Source organism: Gymnoscopelus microlampas (genome assembly GCF_963454915.1).
Source record: "Gymnoscopelus microlampas genome assembly, chromosome: 3".
Lineage (NCBI taxonomy): Eukaryota > Metazoa > Chordata > Actinopteri > Myctophiformes > Myctophidae > Gymnoscopelus > Gymnoscopelus microlampas.
In genome coordinates, this window is record NC_139940.1 from 8,688,420 (window position 1) to 8,708,417 (window position 19,998).

A 19,998-nucleotide genomic window follows, 5' to 3' on the forward strand; every position below is an offset into this window, starting at 1 on the left:
GTAAAATATCTTGAGTACTTCTTCCATTTTACTGGCTAAAATGCCTTAACCCATTAAGACCTGGAACGCATCTGTGTCGCTTTAGATTTCTTTGGCTATTCAAAAATAGCAGATCTACAAGCTCATAGCGCGGCACCGAGTGCCGCGCTATGAGCTTGTAGATCTGCTATTTTTGAAAAATCGTGAAAAATATTTTTTTATATATTTTTTTTCCGAAAAAAATGTTAGGATTTAGAAAATGTTTAGAAGCGGCCTCAGCGGTCTTAATGGGTTAAATTGTCAATTCTTCTCTCTCTGTCGTCCCCGTCAGTCCTCTCGTCCCTGCGCGCCCCCGAACCTCCGTCGTCCTCGGGCGAGGAGCACCGGCAGTTCCAGTGCACGCTGCCCGGCTGCGCCAAGTCCTTTCGCAAAGCCAAGCTGCTGGACTACCACCTCAAGTACTACCACAGCAGCAGTCCTCCCGGCCAGCAGGGGGGGCAGCAGCAGCAGCACCAGCACCACGCCCTGACCCCGTCCCCAGACAGGGTGGTCCGGACCCGGGCCACCTCCGCCTCCCTGCCCCCCTCGTCCACTCTCGCCTCCGCTCTGGAGCTGCACGACTCCAAGAGGAGACGGACCGTGTCTTCCTCCTCGTGTAAATAGCCATGCGCGCTCAGCGCACACACACACACACACACAGACACACACACACACACACTTAATATATTTATTTATGTTCACATTTTACAAGAGAAATTCTTGAACAAATAGTGGTAGATGCACATACAAGCTCAGAATCTCATTGACATGTCTGATCTGTCTATGGATATAGGAAGCAGCGTCTCCCACATATGTGGCGGCTGCCTATTATCACAGATATCGAGCAGAATTTTGCTAATGCTTTAGCTTTTGGCTTTGGAATTCCTGCCATCTGCAAACCCCTTACAACTTGTCTGTGGACGTTGCCAAGGCTTCCAAATATAAACACAAGTAGTTTACACCTGTACCCAAGTTTTTCAATCTCATTTCTGAGAGGTTGGTATTTTAAAACCTTGGCAAGGAATGTCTCCTCCAGACTATAGTCAAACGTACAGCCTACTTCTAAGATGGTGACTTCTCTGCTTTCTTCGTCAACTACAACAACATCTGGTGTATTAGCTGTCACATTTGAAAAGATCTCAGTTTCGTTATTGCATAGTATGAACATGTCAGATGAAACCCTTGTGTGAGTATAAACTTCACGCACGCACACGGACGCACAGGTTAATCATTGTTTCTCACAGTGGGGTTCGATCGGTCTATAGCAGGGGTCTTCAACGTTTTCAGCCCAAGGACCCCCTAGCTGAGAGAGAGAGAGAGAGATGAAGCAGGGACCCCCTACTCTATATTGTATAAAATTGTGTTTACAGATTCGTTTTTTTTTTTACTTAGTCTGCTCTTTTTTCCCTCTACACCTATAGCCTCTTTGCCAAAAAATAGCAGATCTACAAGCTCTCAACGCCTCGCAGCGCGAGGCGTTGAGAGCTTGTAGATCTGCTATTTTTGGCAAAGAGGCAGATCTACAGCTTGTAGATCTGCTATTTTCGGCTAATGTGCAGAAAAGGAATTCTAGGGTTCAAGTGGTTAATGTAAAAAACTAAATCCTATCACACAAAGATTTGGCGGACCCCCTATAGTAGCTCTGAGGACCCCCTAGGGGTCTGGTCTATAGTCTTCAAGCTTGGATCAAAGTAACTAACTTACATAGCGTTGCTGCCGGCCAGAAACCAGCCAACTCCATTTTTGAGCTTTTTCCCATTTTCTTTTCATAAATCAGTGCTATTGAACACCCTTTACTGTGTCTGTGTGTTGGTTAAAAAATATTGAACCAATGAAAAGTATTAAAAAGACAAAACTAGCACCAACTCCATTGGATGCTCAAACTTTCTGCTAAACCAACTTAACTCCACCAAAAGGGGGTGGAGTTAGCTGGTTTTGCTGACTCCAGGCTCCACCCCCTCTTGACCACCAATCCTCGTTGTGAGCTTGGAGGTCCATTCAGCTGTTCTTATCAATGATGAACAAAACCTCCTAACTTTTTTTTTCACTTCCTGAAAAATGATCATTTCGTATTTAAAAAGAAAAACAAATATTATTTTTGTATTCATCTCATAATATCAATACAATCTTAGGGTTTTGGCAATTATTTGGGGGCCCAAATACAAGACCTTTTTGAGTTTGAGCATCACCGCTGAGAATCACTGCTCTAAATCGTGTGTGTGTGTGTAGCGCTCTCTCCGCAGGCCTTCCAGCTGGAGGACGTGCGGTCGACGGTCCGGTCGTCCGGGAAGAAGAAGCGCTCGTCCACGTCCGTGAGCTCGGACAACAGCGCGGAGCTGTGCTCCTCCTCCCTGCCTCCTCTCCCCCCTCACCCCTCCTCCCTGGCGCTGTCCCCTCCTCCTCCTCCCCCCAGGGAGCTGAGACTGGAGCCCCCCCAGTCCCACCCCCACCCCCACCCGCACCCCCACCCTGGCCAGCTCAGCAACCCTCTACAGCCAGGTAGGTACCAGCAGTTTAATCACATTGAAGTCTAGTGATGGGGAAAAAAGAACGTGAACGATTTCGTTCACGTTCACGGCAATGATTCGTTCACATGATTCGTTCACGGTCTCGTTCAGTATCGCTATTTTCTAGCGTTCACAATTGACTCGAGTTAAAGTACAAAAGTATTGGCATCAAAATATACTTAAAGTACCAAAAGTGAAAGTGCTAACATATTTGAATACAAATACTCGGTGCCGCGCTATGAGCTTGTAGATCTGCTATTTTTGAATAGCCAAAGTGTAAAATAATGCTTTTTTTTATCTCAAACCAAAAAGTGACACAGATGCGTTCCAGGTCTTAGTGGGTTAAAGTTATTTGTCTGCCTTGCCGAACGGAAAGGTACTTTTTTTTTTGTTTGTTTTTTGTTCCAATGTTCAATGACAAAAACTAAATTCAATCGCAATTTGTTCTGTGTGACAATTAATCGTCAAGTAAAGCTTTGTGATCGGTACAGCCCGCCAAGGTGTTTCTGTAATGGTCGTCCAATCGCCCAGAGTTGCCCACGCTGGGCAAGACCTGGGATGTTGGTTGTCTAGGAAGTTGACAACCGGAAATGGTTGAATTTGCCGGAGGTACTGCCCAAGGAAATGACGTTGATGCTTTACAAATCTGTTAACATTCTCCGTGAATGAAACGAGTGTTGTGATTGGTCAAAAAATATCGTTTCCGGGGGAAACGGAAATCCCGTCCACTCAGGACTTCCTAGACACTCGCTGCTTTAGGTCGTGACCAGGCTCTTCTCTTCGCAGATGAGTGAGGCTGGGACCGAGGCTAAGAGTTGCCTAAACCTGGCGACGTTCCATTTGTTTTGAATAGCAGATCTACAAGCTTACAACACGATGCATCGTGAGCGTGCAGATAGGCCATTGTCGCTATTTGCCAGACAACGGAAGTACATGGGGTGTAATTGTATCTCCGCTTGTGTTTCGTAATCAAGTCGCATTCCATCATTGTAATCAGTTGTTGCCTGGAAATACACACTGAATGTAAAGTCCCCATTTCTCTAGTGCAGTGGTTTTCAACCAGTGGTCCTTGGGGAAGTACCAGGAGATCCCCAGCTAAATAAGGTTAACATGGCGTCATAATCATTTTAACCACTTAGCTTTGGCTATTCAAAAATAGCAGATATACAAGCTCATATGCCGCGCTATGAGCTTGTAGATCTGCTATTTTTGAAAAATCTTGAAAATGTGTGCAAATCTTTGTAAACATATTTTTTTAAAGCGAACATTTTTAGCTTTGGCATGAAAAAGGTTTGAAAACCACTGATCTAGTGCACTGGTTCTCAACGTGGGGTGGGTCCAGGGATCCTCGGTGGTTCCTTGAGGAGTGTCCAAATGGACCCTTATAGGTCTGTAACTCTTGATAGTGTGCAAATGGAACCGAATGGACCCATTTGCACACTCTTCAGAGTTATGAAATTAAAGAAAAGTTTGAGAACCACTGCTTTAGTGATTTGATTTGCCAGAGGGTGACATTAACCCGTTAAGACCTGGAACTGTGTCATTTTTAGATTTGAGCTAAAAAGCATTATTTTACACTTTGGGCTATTGAAAAATAGCAGATCTACAAGCTCATAGCGCGGCACCGAGTGCCGCGCTACGAGCTTGTATATCTGCTATTTTTGAAAAATCGTGAAAATTTGTGCAAATCTTTGAATATATATACTTTTAAAGCGAACATTTTTAACTCAAATCTTTGCTTCTGGGGGGCCCCTGGAACAAAATATTTTGATGGGGGTCCGCGGCCAAATACATATCATTTTGGGGGTCCTTGACATGAAAAAGATTGAGCACCACTGATATGGAAACATACGTTTATCAGAATACTGTTGGGATTTAGCATCTCAATGGGTTAATCTGTGGCTAAAGTTGAGAAGAGGTTCAGTTTGGGAGCGCTGTGCGTCCTGCCCAGACCCCCCATCCCAGTAAACCACAGAGAGAAGACGCTGACACGTCACCATGTCGAACAAACCAAATCAATAGTCTGTGTGCTGACACAGAATGGTTGATAAACCATAAGTCAAAGGGCTCGTGATAGTGATGAACCTGTGTGACCTCTGACCTCTCCTCCTAGGTTTAATCAAGATGGAGAAGAGACTGAAAATGGACGCAAAGCACCTGAGCTTAGGTCTGTGTGTGTATCTGTCTGTACCTGGCTGTGTGTGTGTGTGTGTGTGTGTGTGTGTCTGTGTCTGTGTGTCTCTCTTTCTGTGCCCGTGTGTGTGTGTGTGTGTGTCTGTCCATGTCCATCTGTCTGAGTTTGACTGAGTCTTGTCCGTCTGTCGGATTGCTAATGGAGTCTGTCTGTCCACAGGGAGGAAGAAAGACAGAAGAGATCGGAGAGACAGAGACCCGTTCAAGTTGAAACAGAAGAAGAAGAAAAAGAAGAAAAAGTCAAAGCAGCAGCACTGTAAATATTCGTCTACAACTACATTACCCACAATTCACCAAACAGCTCATAGACTGGCTGTCATAGACAGACTGACAACAATAACATACAGTGAATGTTCCAACCAATATGTTCTGGTTATTGATACCAAATAAAATTCACTTGTTGGTCAGCTGGTAACGTAGTGAGCTCGCCGTGTTCGTTTTTTTAGTTTTTGGGGTATTCGTCACTGTACACTTTGCAGCAAACATACATGAAATTTTCCATCTGCATTGACCCAAAGTTTACCCTAAGTCAGTGGTCTTCAACGTTTTCAGGCCAAGGACCCCCTAGCTGAGAGAGAGGTGAAGCAGGGACCCCCTACTCTATATTGTATAAAATTGTGTTTCAGATTAAGTTTTTTTTTTTACTTAGTCTGCTCTTTTTTCCCTCTACACCTATATAGCCTCTTTGCCAAAAATAGCCGATCTACAAGCTCTCAACGCCTCGCAGCGCGAGGCGTTGAGAGCTTGTAGATCTGCTATTTTCGGCTTAGGTTCCCCTGAGAAAAGGAATTTTAGGGTTCAAGTGGTTAATTAAAAAAATAAAAAATCATATCACACAAAGATTTGGCGGAGGACCCCTAGGGGTCGCGGACCCCCTGTTGAAGACCTCTGCCCTAAGTATTACAAAAGAGGCCTTATGTGCCACGAGGAACGAAGTGAATAGGTAACATCAACTATTATCTAAATGTCTGTGTGTGTGTGTGTGTGTGTGTGTGTGCGTGCGCGTGCTTGCCTGTTCTGACCCAGGCTACCATAACTACGATGACCTGTCACTGTCGTTACTGGAGCATTCGTCTCTGCATCATCGTCACGGCAACTCCTTCTCCCTGCCTGCCTCTTCCTCGTCCTCTAAGCACCTTGTTTGTCCCCGTGCCATCCTGCAGGTGGACCTCAGTGGAGAGAGTACGTACCCCCCCCCCCCCCCAAACAACCACACTTCCTGTATGAAGCCCATTTCATATTTCGTCGCACGATGGTGGCACGTGTCGAAAATAGCTCACTTTACAAGCTCACGACGTGCCGTTTCCACGAAGCGTTTGCGGCTGCTTTTAAAGTTAAAGTGACGCAGAATGGGCTCTATGCACAGCAGCCATATTGGGAATGAATTGGGCCCCTTCCGTACTTCCTTCACAGGTGTTACCAATGATACTTATTAACACATTGGCTGCCATGGACGCAGATCTGCGTTCTTTTGCGCAAAAGACCCGACGCTGCCAAGAACGCAGATCTGCGTTCTTTCAAAAAAAAACATTTTTTCAAAATACGTTTTTTTTTTTTTTTTTTGTAATTTGACCCAAAGACCAAGGAGATATGATTTTCCGAAGATATAGACTCCCATCCACTTCCTTGTATCTTAAAACTTAAAAATTCTGTATCTCGGCTCCTAAGTACTTTTTTTTTCTCATTGAAAAAGTCTGGCAGTCTACTGTAGGGAAAAAAAAAAAAAGATGGCAGCCAATGTGTTAAGGCTCTGTTCCATTTAGTGTGGCGAAGTGGTTGTCTTATTTTCAAGGTGTGTAACTCTGAGAGCGTACAAATGGAACCAAATGGACCCTTACGGGTCCATTTGGTTCCATTTGTACGCTCTCAGAGTTACACACCCACCATAAGGGGCCATTTGGGAACCAAAATGGAGTGTTTCTAGTGAGCCAACATGCACGATATCAGCACCCTGACCAGAATGGAACAGAGCCTTCGTTAGTATCATTGGTAACACCTGTGAAGGAAGTAAGAAGAGGCCCAATTTATTTCCAATATGGCTGCTGTGCATAGAGCCTATGGATATAGATAATTATTTTATAAAAAAATAAAAAAAAGGTTTGTCATGTTGAACGGACAATATATTTGTCTCGCCTGTAACAAAGCTTTACGAAGCTCGTTCATAAAGTTAATACAACCACAACCACTGCAGCCTCCCATCATGTTTGTCATATTCTCGCCAAACACACAAGTAGTCATTTCGGGAAGGCGACATTTTAACACAATGAGTTAACCCATTAAGACCTGGAACTGTGTCATTTTTAGATTTGAGCTAAGAAAGCATTATTTTACACTTTGGCTATTCAAAAATAGCAGATCTACAAGCTCATAGCGCGGCACCGAGTGCTTTGATTTTGGGGGTCCCTGGAACAAAATATTTTGATGGGGGTCCGCGGCCAAATACATATCATTTTGGGGGTCCTTGACATGAAAAAGATTGAGCACCACTGATATAGAAACATAAGTTTTTCAGAAAACTGTTGAGATTTAGGAGACATGTAGAATCGGCTTCAGGTCTCAATGGGTTAATATGAGTGCCAAAACCGGCTATAGCGGAAATATTCTGTATCTCGGCTCCTGTGTTTTACAGTGTATTTTTTGGCAAAACATGCTATTTTCAACTGGCTGCAATTACTTTTTCCCCCCCGATTCTACAAGACCCCTGTGTGTGTAATGAGGGGATCACTTAATGAGGGCGTTTTGAACGAATTTTCAAAACGCTTCTGTTGCTTTTATATAAAGCTAAAATCTAAAATGACACAGATGCTCGGGTTTCGAACCCGCGACTCGCTGTCAGGCTGTATCAGAGCCTTGTATGTGGTATACTATGCACCTTAACCACTAGGCCGTTGGCGCCCCTGGAGGAGGCAGATCTGACAGAGAAGGGAATGCTGTTCCACAGCTTCTGTTCCAAAGGCGCGGTCGGGCGGTCACCCATGAGCTCATAAGTTTAGCTACTCTGTAAGGGCCAGCGTTTCAGACAATAGGTTCAGGGCAGGTAATGTTTTTTTTTTTGCGCATCGACTGTTCCTTGTAGAAGATATATCAATATCGTTCTATTAATATCATTGTTGTTGTTTTTATGGCAGATCTGTCAGAGGGAGATTTCCCTGAGGATTCCACCACAGAGTCGTTGCCGTACAGCACAGAGGAACTGGAGCTGGATCTGGAGGAGGAGGAGGAGGAGGAGGAGGTCCCACCGGAGGAGGACCTCAGCGAGGCCAGTCAGGAGATCGTGCGCTGCGTGTGCCAGATGGACGAGGAGAACGGCTTCATGATCCAGGTGAAACCCCCACGCACGACCGGTGTTGCCAGATTCTGTGAGAGAAACGAGCAAGCGCAACCAGGTCTAGGAAAACTGGCCCAAAAGAAGCGACTATGGGCCACATGAGCACTTTAACATATACATCAGCTATTTGAAAATAGCAGATCTACCAGCTCACAACGCGTCGCATCGCGACGCGTTGTGAGCTGGTTTTCAAATAAACTCTTGCGGGGAAATTATAATAAGCAGATCTGGAAACCCTGCCCTCGACCCCCCCCGCCCCCCCAACATCACCATGACTGACTGACCCACAGTATTGACCTGCCTCATGCTAACTGTGTGTGTGTGTGTGTGTGTGTGTGTGTGTGTGTGGTAGTGTGAGGAGTGTATGTGTTGGCAGCATAGTGCGTGCATGGGTCTCCTGGAAGACAGCATCCCAGAACAGTACATCTGTTACATCTGCAGAGATCCTCCAGGTAACGCACACGCACACACACACGCACACACACGCTGACTCATCCTCAACACACATTGAGTGCCAATCGCGTATATCTACACGAACCTAAATAATTGCGCAGCGTGCCAGTCGCGTAGATCTACGCGAAGTGGTCTTTTTTTTGTTTTTGTTTTCCTCGCAGGTTCACATTACAGTGTAGGCCTCGTTCGCCACGACACATTTCATTGTAGCACCACCGGATTTTAACGGATTTAGCAATGTCTGTGGCGATGTGAAAACAATAAATAAATCGCTGGCACTGGCGAGTACATTATGATCAGGGGTGCACATAACTTTTTAGGTCTGGTACGCAGAAGAGCACCTGGACATGTGACCTGGTGCGCATGGCGCCCGTCCCGTTTTGTCAACGGGGGGGGGGGGGGTTCAGCCCGGACAGTTTTGTCAACGGGGGGGGGGGGGGGGGGCGGTCAGCACGGTGCCCACCGGACAGTTTTGTCAACGGGGGGGGGGGGGAGAAAAAAAGGACGCTCTGCTTCTAAATTCTGCCGATTTTCGCCGTTTTTTTTTCTCACGCTGTTAGATAAAGCCCCCAAGGTTGGTGCCCTGTGCTGCTGCGCTGATTTTATCCGCCAGATTGGGACGTTCACGGCATATTTTGCACCATTACGGTGCGTTCATCATCGGTGACGAGTGCCTCTAACAGCCGCTGCTGGCTGCGTGCACGCATCGAGGCAATGCGAGGCGACGCGAGTCATATCTCTACCCCTGTGCCTAACGGCTGTACATGGGGCCGACGGGTGCTTTAGAGTGATTGTGCGAGTGTGGCTTCAGGAAGTAAATTCCTAGCCTCGATCTCCAGGCTTTTATTTTTTAGTTTTGCTAAAAAATAAAAGCTTGGAAATTCCTGTCCCAGCTGTTGGTGCGCAAAAGCGCCTCGCGTCGCCTGATGTGGTGCGCATTTTTTATTTTGGGTGCGCATGCGCACCTGCGCACCAGTTATGTGCACCCCTGATTATGATATTAAACTCTGGCGTGGAATGTGTTAAAGGAGCAGCTTCTGTTTGCTGAAGCTGAAATGTTTTCAGTGATTCTGTCTACTGTGACAGCTAACGGCTTTAAGCTGTGACTTCCTACATCAAAACAGTCACCATACCAACTTTGATGAGGCAGTATTGTGCTGTTCTAAAAACCTGTTTTTTTTTTTTAATATCATGAAAAGTTAATATTTAGGACATAGCTGTTTTTTGCCCGACAGCAGAGATATGTTATATACTCTATATTCTTGAAGTTATATAGTGTCCGCGTTATGTCCCACAGGCCAAAGGTGCAGTGCCAAGTACCGTCACGACCGCGATTGGTTGGTGAAGGGCCACATGTTCGGCCTGTCCGTCCTAGCGGAGAACTACTCCAAGCAGAACAGCCAGAGGATAGTCTCCACCCACCAGCTGCTGGCAGACCTGTTCAGCCTCAAACACGTCCTGCACGGCCTCACCCTGAAGATGGACATACTACAGTAAGACATATTAAGCCAGTGGTGGAAAGTAACTACAGATGTGCCACAAAACTTCACACGTTACTGTTCTTTCCCTGAAAGTGCCCTGAAAATGCATTTTTTCCTCCCTGTTCTGCCCTTAAAAGTGCACTGTTTTGCCCCTGAAAAGAAGTTGTCACTACACACCCCCGTTTTTCCCTTCAACAGACATCCATATACATGAGAACAAAATAATGTGTGTTGAAGAAGGTGTCAGACTCATTATGAGGCGAAAGGTGATTTGAAGAGGTCCTTGACCAGTTGCTCAAATTAATTAGCATCATAAAAGCAGTGATCATCAAAATAATTCAGCATTTTAAATGCCCTTCTTTGTCCCTCTTATTGCCCTGGGAATCCCCTGAAAATGTACTGTCTTGCCGATGGCAGGACATTGGAAGTTTTGAAATGGCACATCTGTAAGTACATTTACTTAAGGACAATTTTGAGGTATTTGTACTTTACTTTGAGCATGTCCAATTTCCAATACTTTTACTTTTTCTACTCCACTACATCTCAGAGGCAAATATTGTGCTTTTACTCCACTACACTTATTTGAAAACTTTAGTTACTAGTTACTTTGCAGATATAAACTATGATGTAATGAAACATACATGAACCACATTAGCCCTATTTCATACATAGGCTATTTGAAAATAGCAGATCTACAAGCTCACAACGCGTCGCATCGTTGTTTTTCCACCACTGATATTAGCACACGCACACACACGTCCCGCATAGTCTCACTTTGAATTGAAGATGGATATTTTACACTAAGACACAACACACACACACACACACACACACTCACTCACTCACTCACTCACTCACTCACTCACTCACTCACTCACTCACTCACTCACTCACTCACTCACTCACTCACTCACACACAATATAAAAATACTCTGTTACAAGAAAACGGCTTGCATTCAATATTTCACTTGAGTGAAAGTACTACATTATTATCAAAGTAGAAGTACTCAAATGTTTCATGTTTGGTGAATGTTTTCAAAAATAGCTGATCTACAAGCTCACAGCGCATTGCGATGCAACGTGGTTGAGGCATTGCTTTATTTATTTATATTTGATTACGCACCAAAAATATCAGATCTACGCACAAGCTCGTAGATCTGCTATTGTCAGTTTTAGGGTTATAGTTAAGAATGTCAAATAAACAAAATCTAAATTGATAAAATCGGCGTCCTAAAAGGTTGATGTCCTCACAAAATATAGCAATAAAAACATGCGTGCGTGTGTGTGTGTGTGTGTGTGTGTGTGTTTGTTTGCTCTCCAGGGACTGCCACAGTCCCAGCCTGCAGCTCTGGGCGCGCTCCTGGGTCAACTCCGACGAGCACCAGCCAATGGGAGGCCTGCCCGACTGCCTGCACTTCCTGGACCCTTGCCTTTCGTCGTCTTTGCCCCCGCCTCCTCACCTCGACTCCCTCCTCCCCCAGCTGCTGCACCCCCCCCCGCCGCCCGCCCCCTCCTCCGACGCCCCCCTCCTCCTCCCAGACACCTACATCACCAGTGAGCACAGCTACCAGAAACCGGCCGACCCAGTGCACAACCCTGAGGGCTCCCTGCACACCACGGGGCCAGCCGGAGACTCTGCAGGCTGTAGCACGCAGCACACGCAGGTAAAACCGGACACTGTGCATCGTTGGTTCTCAAAGTGGGGGTCCGGGGACCCCCCCCCACCAGGGGTCCATGGGCAAAATGTGTTAACACAGGGGTCTTCAACAGGGGGTCCGGGACTCCTAGGGGGTCCTCAGAGCTACTATAAGGGGTCCGCCAAATCTTTGTGTGATAGGATTTAGTTTTTTTTTTACATTAACCACTTGAACCCTGGCCTAGAGTTACTTTTCTGAGGGGAACATCAGCCGAAAATAGCCGATCTACAAGCTCTCAACGCCAAAGCAAAGAGGCTATAGCCAAATTCCATTCCCCAAAGCTCGGTCACTCGCTCACTCTCCTCGCTTCCTCCACTCGCGCCTAAGCCCCGCCCCTGCGAGGAGCCGAGGATTATTTGCGAGGACGAGTGGTCGAGTGGTTGCCCTCAAAGGATCGGACTACACTCAGCGCGTCATTTCAAAGCGACGGCAAATTCCGCGATCACTTATGACGTCTCACACAGTTGGACCAGAGCAGCAGAGGCGTGGATGAAAATATACTATGCATAGAATAATATGCAGGTATAGAATAATACAGAATATAAGAATAGACAATTCATCAATGTGGATGGATGGCCACATCGTTATCTTTATAGTTACATTATTGTGCAAAGCCATTTATTCCTGAAATAGTGAATGAAGCGCCAGGATGAGAAAACTTACATTTATTGATTTAATCCTGACCTGTCCCTCTTTTTGCTCGTACAGTCCCCAGAACCCCAGTACAAAAATGTACTCCATGAAGTGTAGATGCGTGGCAAAAAGGAAACGTCGCAGCCAAGGGGCGCACAGAACGGTGGATGCAGAAACCGGTTCACATTTAACTATAGTCGTACTCATTCAATTCTGAACCGATTCTTAAAATGTAAAATTCTCTATTTAGCTGTGAAGGGTCTTCTTTCATGTGTATCAGTCATGATTGTTTCACCAACAAACAATATTAAATATCGGCGCGTCCTTCTTCTCCATCGCGCTGTTCGCGCACCTCTCGTCCTAAAACACCTCGCCCCAGGTCTAATCCCGTTGGCCTCGGCCCGTGAAAAAAATGGGGTAGAGTGTTTTAGGACGAGCGTTCCGGTTTCCTCCCGTTTTCTTTTTTTTTCTTCGTCCTAGAAGTTAAAAATGTTAACATAATCTTTGTCTCAGTCATTTATAGTAGTCCGTGTACTGCATTGAGGCATGCACGAATAGAAACAGCTTTTGAGACAGAAAGTGTGCACAATATATTACAATGTATAATTGTATTATGCTTTATATCATTCAACAACGCAATAAAGCCAGTGGCTTGTTGCGGTCTTTTCAGTTACTTTACACTGTGTGTGTGTGTGTGTGTGTGTGTGTGTGTGAGATGCGCAACGAGTGAGCGGCGGGGGCGAGGGGGGGGGGGGGTGCGGCCGGTGTTTTCGGCACATGTGGAGGATGAGGACCATGTAAACGTCACGGGAGAAGGGGAAAAAAACAAAAAAAAGTGTACACGTGATGCGGAAATCTGCCGCGGAGGAGCTGTTAAGAGTGGTCGAGGATACACTTCATGTAGTGTATCCTCGCTCAATGCGGAAGTGGAGAGCCTCCTCGCCGACTCCACTCGACTCCACTCGCCTCCTCCAAGAAGCACATGAACAATTGGACCGCGACTACTTCCGGTTCGAAGTCGGAGTGACCGAGTGGGAGTGAGCGAGTGGCCGAGATTTTCGGTATTGGAATTTGGCTTATAGGTGTAGAGGGAAAAAAAGAGCAGACTTAAGTAAAAAAAAATCTGAAACACAATTTTATACAATATAGAGTAGGGGGTCCCTGCTTCATCTCTCTCTCAGCTAGGGGGTCCTTGGCCTGAAAACGTTGACGACGCCTGTGTTAACACATTCACCGCCCCAGAGTGTATTCATAATGTACTCACCCAGCCTGCCAGACATTTGAGTTTTATAGCCTTTTGAACCGGTCACAAAAATGTTATATCCATTCAAATCCGCGATCGGATGGTGTTTATAAGCGACGATGACGGACGTACGAGCCCTCATAGTGTTTAGGTTTTTCTTTCTTCTTCTGTGATATCGGCGGCTAAAACAGGCTGCAAACGTCATATCGGTTTGGCTGTGATGTGATTATAGCAGCTCTACTATCTTGTATATCTGCTATTAGTATATGCGTTCCCGGTCTGCATGGGTTAACTGAAATAGAAATAAAAACTTGTGGAGGGTGGGGCTTAGTATAGACTCCTGGGGGACTTTGGTCAACAAAGTATACAGGGTTTGTCATATTTTCAATAGTGTGTGTGTGTGTGTGTGTGTGTGTGTGTGTGTGTGTGTGTGTGTGTGTGTGTGTGTGTGTGTGTGTGTGTGTGTGTGTGTGTGTGTGTGTGTGTGTGCAGCAGCAGACCACAGTGGCTGTTCCGTGTCCAAACTCTGTGGAAGCTGGTGAGACACCAGGAGGTCCAGTAGAACCTTCCAGAACGTCCGTCAGTCCAGCGAGGCTGTCACAGGCGGAGCAACAAGCCAGAGCCAGGTACAGTACAGTACGCTCCCCTAGAATCAGGGGTTCTCAACCTGTGGATCAGAGCAGTGTTGATTTCGTCGACTAAAACTATGACGAAAAGTGTTCGTCGACTACCTTTTTTTCAGTGACGAAAACTAAACAAAAACTGGATAAAAATTAAGCTATGATGACTAAAACTGAGACTAAATATATTGACAATTTCGTCAACAAATAAAAACTAGACTAAAATGTTAGTGAGGGACGAGTGGAGAAGAGATCCAGTAGAACTAAAAGGTTGGTTGCTCTCGGGTGTTGCGCTCTGAAAATAGCAGATCTACAAGAGATCGGCTGTAGATCGGCTATTTTCAGCATGGGACCAAGTGTAAAATCAGGCCTTACAACGCCATCAAGGCACCGCCAAAATACATTTTAGTCGACTTTATCAACTGTTGATTTAGTTGATTTCAGATGACTAAAATATGACTAAAACTGAATGGATTTTTTTTCAAAAGACTATGACTAAAACTAAATCAAAATTTGCTGTCAAAATCAACACTGGGGTCAGGTGAAGGGTTGACAGTGAAGTGACAATTATAAGGACCTTTAAGACCGTTTTGATACCTCAAAAAGAAAGAAAAGAAAAAAGACCATTATTGCATCAAAGGTAATCAACAAACTTTAGTTAAAGTTTAAACTGGTCTGTGGTGTTTCAGGACCCGAACGTGTGTCCAGTGGCAGATGAACCTGCTCACCCACATCGAGGACGTTCAGAACCAACTGGCTTCCAGAATGGACTACATAGAGAAAGAACTGGATGGTAAGAAGATGTCAAAAGTGCTTCAAGAATACATGTGATGAAATTAATATAATGGTTGATTTTGTTATGGGAATGTTTTTTTTTTTTGTAACCTTTGTGTTTATTTAGCATTTTCAGACAGTTAGACAGAGGAAGAACATCGTTCCATCATATCATTTTTTGTTTAGATTTTTTTCCCCTGAGAAAAACATCATACTGGTCCATACAGACAAAGCAAAGTAAAAAAGTAAATAAACAAAGTGAAAAGTATAAAAAACTAAGCATATGTCACGACATAGTGAATTGTTGAAAACGATACTAAAGATACTAATGAATACAAAAAAAATAAAAAAGGTCCCCTCCCTGCTATGGGAATGTTGACGTGAATGTTGCAGTGTGCTCGCTGGGAAGAGCCCACGAATGATGTTTCCCCCTTTTTATTATTATATTTATTTATTCTCCCAAAAATCTTAGGTGAACCTAGTTCACCTACAAACCTTTGGACCCTGTTTCACCTAGAAACTTCATTCAGACTTAAAAATGGTCAGCTTCCTTGGGAATTGTGGCCGTCTCGTAAAATGCTTTGAAATGTTTTATACTTTTTTTTGAAACTTTTAACGTTTTAAAACTTCAATTTTATACTGATAGTCAACGGAGAGGCCAACATGAAGCCATGTGGGACTTCTTATCAAGGACGTCAGTATGGCGTGAGCAGGAACAGTTCTTTCTAGTGGGTTAATGGACCCTTCGCTAAGCCCCACCCACTCCACTCTGTGACTGGTGGTGCGAAGTTAGTCATACCCAGGCCTGGCAGCGCCCGGCAATCTCTGCTTCTCACCCATTGACTTGCATGTTAAATGATGGCTTTTCCCCTTAAAAATAATCGATCATTTCAGGAGCAAGAGCTTCAAAATCTCTTCTAAATCTAGTCAACAAGGCCTGCAGTAGGCTATGCACTGGACAAATGTGCATGACATTATTTCAATAAACTAAAAACATGGGAAATGTTAGAGGGAGTAATAGCCATGGATACACGACGGTCGACTGTCACGACCGTCATGGATGAACTTCAACCTGGTGTTTGCACTTTCTCCATTTATGGCCCGTACATCTACATAAACGTTCATATTTCAAATATAACGTTATATAATGTTACGTGTATATACGGGCTCTCAGAAGTACCCGTATCATCCGTATTGTTCAATAAAAAGCATTTTAATCTGATCGGTGGCCATTTTCTAAATGTGCTTTCAACTGAGTGACCCTATCGGTTGGTAGGTGTATTGCACTGGAATACATTATGAGAAAATGGCCACTGATCGGATTAAAATGCTTTTCATTGAACAATACAGAATATACGGGTACTTTTGAGAGTCCCGTGCATAATTGTAACATCCGTGGCCATGGGGTAAGCACTTTAAATTTAAAATCTGAACGTTTATATAGATGTACGGACCGTAAATGGAGAAAGTGCAAACACCAAGTTGAAGTTGATCCATGACTGTAACAGGAGTTTTCATGTACCGCAAGGTAAAGACTGCAGTAGCAGTTAATAAATAGACGAACAAATGAATTAATATACTATAACGTGCGGAATCCAAAACAGGCAGCGCTGTGATTCTGAATTTTGTTACGATTACGGTGATTAGTAGCCTATTATTGACACCACCTGGGCGAGTGAGTCGTGTAACTTTCCTGACGTTAAGCTGTGTACATGTTCAACAACACAGCCATGAAGCCTTGCAGTTTAAGTGCAGTCAGATTTCAGCTTGGGAAAAGCAGCCTCCAACGGGGTTGGGTACGTGGTTCATAGTCACCATTACGTTATCGTGGTATTCCTATTCTTGCCATTATGTTGCAAATTATTCTGTGTGTGCGGGCGATATAACAGTGACATCTATGGCAGGTGACGAAAGCTTGCCAGACCTATGCCAGGCTAACAACGGTTGCTAAACTGGCATTGGACAATCGATTTTGGGGTGGGGTTTAGCGAAGGGTCCATTTCTAGTCTGAAAACAGCTGATCAAGCTTGTAGAACGGCTATTTCCTTACGACAAAGTATAAGTCATGGCTTTGGTTTTCCATCCGGCATTTTGTCAGCTGGTAATATTTATAGTAATGACATTAATAATGTGGCATTGATACTCATGTGGTGACATCACGCTCCTCCTTCCCTCTCATTGGCAGTTCTAGAATCCTGGCTGGACTTATCAGGAGGCCTAGAACCGCCGGACCCTTTGGCCCGCCTCCCGCAGCTCAAGCTGTCAATCAAACAGCTTCTGGCGGACCTTAGCAAGCTGCAGCATATTAGTACACTCTGCTCTGTCTGACACGCTCGCGCGCGCACACACACACACACACACACACACACACACACACACACACACACACACACACACACAGTGACAAACTGTCAGACCCACTAGCCTTTAGATTGTGTTATTTAAAGAGCGGCTTCATCGATTTTTAACCTGAATACTGTCTTTCTATTTGTGAGGAGGATGCGGAAACACTTCCCTTTGTGTTCACTACGTAGGTGCTGGAAGAACTCTGTTTAACGACATAACCACATGAACCCTTGCGTCTCTTATTCTGGGCATGTCATAATAGGCGAACACTCAGCCAAAACGGGGGAACGATTCTGCGTAAATAGCCAATTGGCTATTTTCAGCAAAGATATTTGGTGTAGAGGGGAGGAAAAAAAGGAGGGGCCCGAGGATAGATCCCGGTCAGTTGAGTATACAGGGAGGTGGTTAAAACGAGATGTTACGGGAGGTGTTATGTCAGATTTTGCAGTGTGAAGATGGCGCCATCCTGTGGCGACGAGGCTCTGGCGTTCATTTGTCTTGTCTTAACTGTTCTCTTCTTGTTAAATAATATCAGAGCAATCCACTTTTCTATGTACATACACTATGCCTGCATGTACTCATGACAATAAAGCAAGTAAGCAACCACATTATCATACTAGTATGTCCTCCTCAACAATAGAACGGTAGGATTCTGGTTAAACATCTAAGCTCTGTTTCAAAAGTAGCCAAAATAGTCGATCTACAGGCTGTGCTCACAACACGTCCCAATGCGACACTTTGTGAGCTTGTAGATCGGCTATTTTTGAAACAGAAACAAACAACAAAAAAATGTTCAAATTGGCAAAGATCCCCGGCTTAAAGTAAGGTGGAATGTAAAGCTTAATTTATAAATGAGGCTTAACCCATTAAGACCTGGAACGCATCGGTGTCACTTTAGATTTCTTTGGCTATTCAAAAATAGCAGATATAGAATCTCATAGCACAGCTTGTATAACTGCTATTTTTGAATAGCCTAAAGAAATCAAAAAATGACACAGATGCGTTCCCGGTCTTAAAGGAGAATTTTGGACTAAGGTTTTCTTACCTTTTCTATGATAAGATATCTTAGGATGACTGGTACAGTAGAAACATTTCATAACTCCATCCCAGGTCCGCCATAGCTTAAAACGTGCGCGGATAGGCCTAGCGTTAGATCGCGTATTTTTATTTTTTTATTTTTTTTGTGAGATCTGACCTTCATAGTGACAGAACAGTCAAAAAAACAACAACAGAAGTCTCGCTAGACGAGATTGAAATCTCGAGATTTCAATCTCATCTAACGAGACTTCTGTTTGTTTGTTTTTTTGGTTGCATAGTGTTTGTTTTGTCACTAGGAACGTCAAATAAAAAAAAAAGCTATTAAAATATGCGATCTAGCGCAAGGCCTACCCGCGCACGTTTTAAGCTGTGGCAGGACCCGGGATGGAGTTATGACATTTTTCTACTGCGCCATTCATCCTAAGATATCATAGAAAAGGTAAGAGAACCTTAGTCCAAAATTCTCCTTTAATGGCTTAAGATCAGGCGCTCCTCACGTGAGTTCACATGGTTGATGATGATGCCTATAGTTGAATGTATTCAGGCGAGTCGTTGGATAACCTTAAAACCCAAATCTCAAGCAAGTTTAGTCTAAGCCCAGCCTAACCCCCCCCCCCCCCCCCCAAGCCATTTACACCCCACACGATGAGACTCAAACCTGTGACGAGACGATATGGTACTGTAAACCACCACTGTCCCTGCGATGGTTTAATCTTCTGACGTGGCAAATAACAAGGAGAACAAACCAAACAAATGCTACACAATCAAAAGCCTTACACGATGCAGCAAGAGAAGTATTGAATATATGAGAAATCCAATCTCATTGTACGTGTGTACGTCCAGTAAGTTACTTAAATTATAATTTTTGACAATGTTTTCAAAGTTGGAGATCTGTGATTATTACAGATCATAACGGATCATAACGCGCACGGAGCAACCAACAGAGAGATGGCTGTTGTTCTCTAGACCGATTTGAAGTGGACACCCACATGACTGATACTCACACATCATGTGCGCACACGCATGTACGTGCACACATGCACACACCAACAGGCCGATGCATAGATGGTTATGTGTATGTGTACTGTACACACACACACACACACACACACACACAATTCAGCGTGACAGCCCCGCCCCCTGTACAGTATGTATGTGTGTATGTGTGAGATAGAGCGAGTGATGCCGCGCAGGCTGTAGATTTACGTTTGTACAGTTTTCTAAAGTTAAAAGAGTTAAAAGTGGGAAAGATAAACTCTTGGTTAACAAACAGAATAAAATGAACCTGAAGAGAGAAATTAACATGTTCATTTAGTATTTTGACACCTTGTATAAACTTTTTTTTTTTTTTTTTCAATATTACATATACAGCTGTACATTGCGTTTTATTTAAAGGTCATTCTTATGAGATTTCCTACATGCACATGAGACCAATAAAAGTATTCTGGATAATGCGGCGTCTTGTCTTCTCTGTCCAGGACACGTGGTAGGGAGGAATAGAATAGAATGTTAATTACTTTGTGATGCTGGATAGCTTAACCTGTTGTAATTGTTGTTGTTTTTCGTAAATTAATGCCCTGCTTGATCACACTACACAGCGTCACACAAAAGTATCAACATTTACAAGCTTGAAACGTGACTCGTTTTGAGCTTGTAGATCTGCTATT

At 44.3% G+C, this 19,998-nt stretch overlaps 1 protein-coding gene across 3 annotated transcripts in view; it reads left to right on the forward strand.

The window, feature by feature from the left end:
- phf20l1 (PHD finger protein 20 like 1) overlaps positions 1-19,783 on the forward strand; it is a 33,768-nt gene extending 13,985 nt beyond the window's left edge. For 2 of the 3 annotated variants that reach the window (XM_084053824.1, XM_084053826.1), the window contains exons 11-22: positions 311-634; positions 2,248-2,517; positions 4,639-4,692; positions 4,879-4,974; positions 5,745-5,900; positions 7,847-8,040; positions 8,399-8,498; positions 9,797-9,992; positions 11,302-11,644; positions 14,046-14,179; positions 14,863-14,966; positions 17,133-19,783. In XM_084053824.1, the coding sequence (XP_083909950.1) occupies positions 311-634; positions 2,248-2,517; positions 4,639-4,692; positions 4,879-4,974; positions 5,745-5,900; positions 7,847-8,040; positions 8,399-8,498; positions 9,797-9,992; positions 11,302-11,644; positions 14,046-14,179; positions 14,863-14,966; positions 17,133-17,275 (2,114 nt within the window). In that variant the 3' untranslated portion in view covers positions 17,276-19,783. The remainder of the gene's footprint in view (positions 1-310; positions 635-2,247; positions 2,518-4,638; positions 4,693-4,878; positions 4,975-5,744; positions 5,901-7,846; positions 8,041-8,398; positions 8,499-9,796; positions 9,993-11,301; positions 11,645-14,045; positions 14,180-14,862; positions 14,967-17,132) is intronic. The other variant, XM_084053825.1, reaches the window with a different exon arrangement.
- The last annotated feature ends 215 nt before the right edge of the window (positions 19,784-19,998 follow it).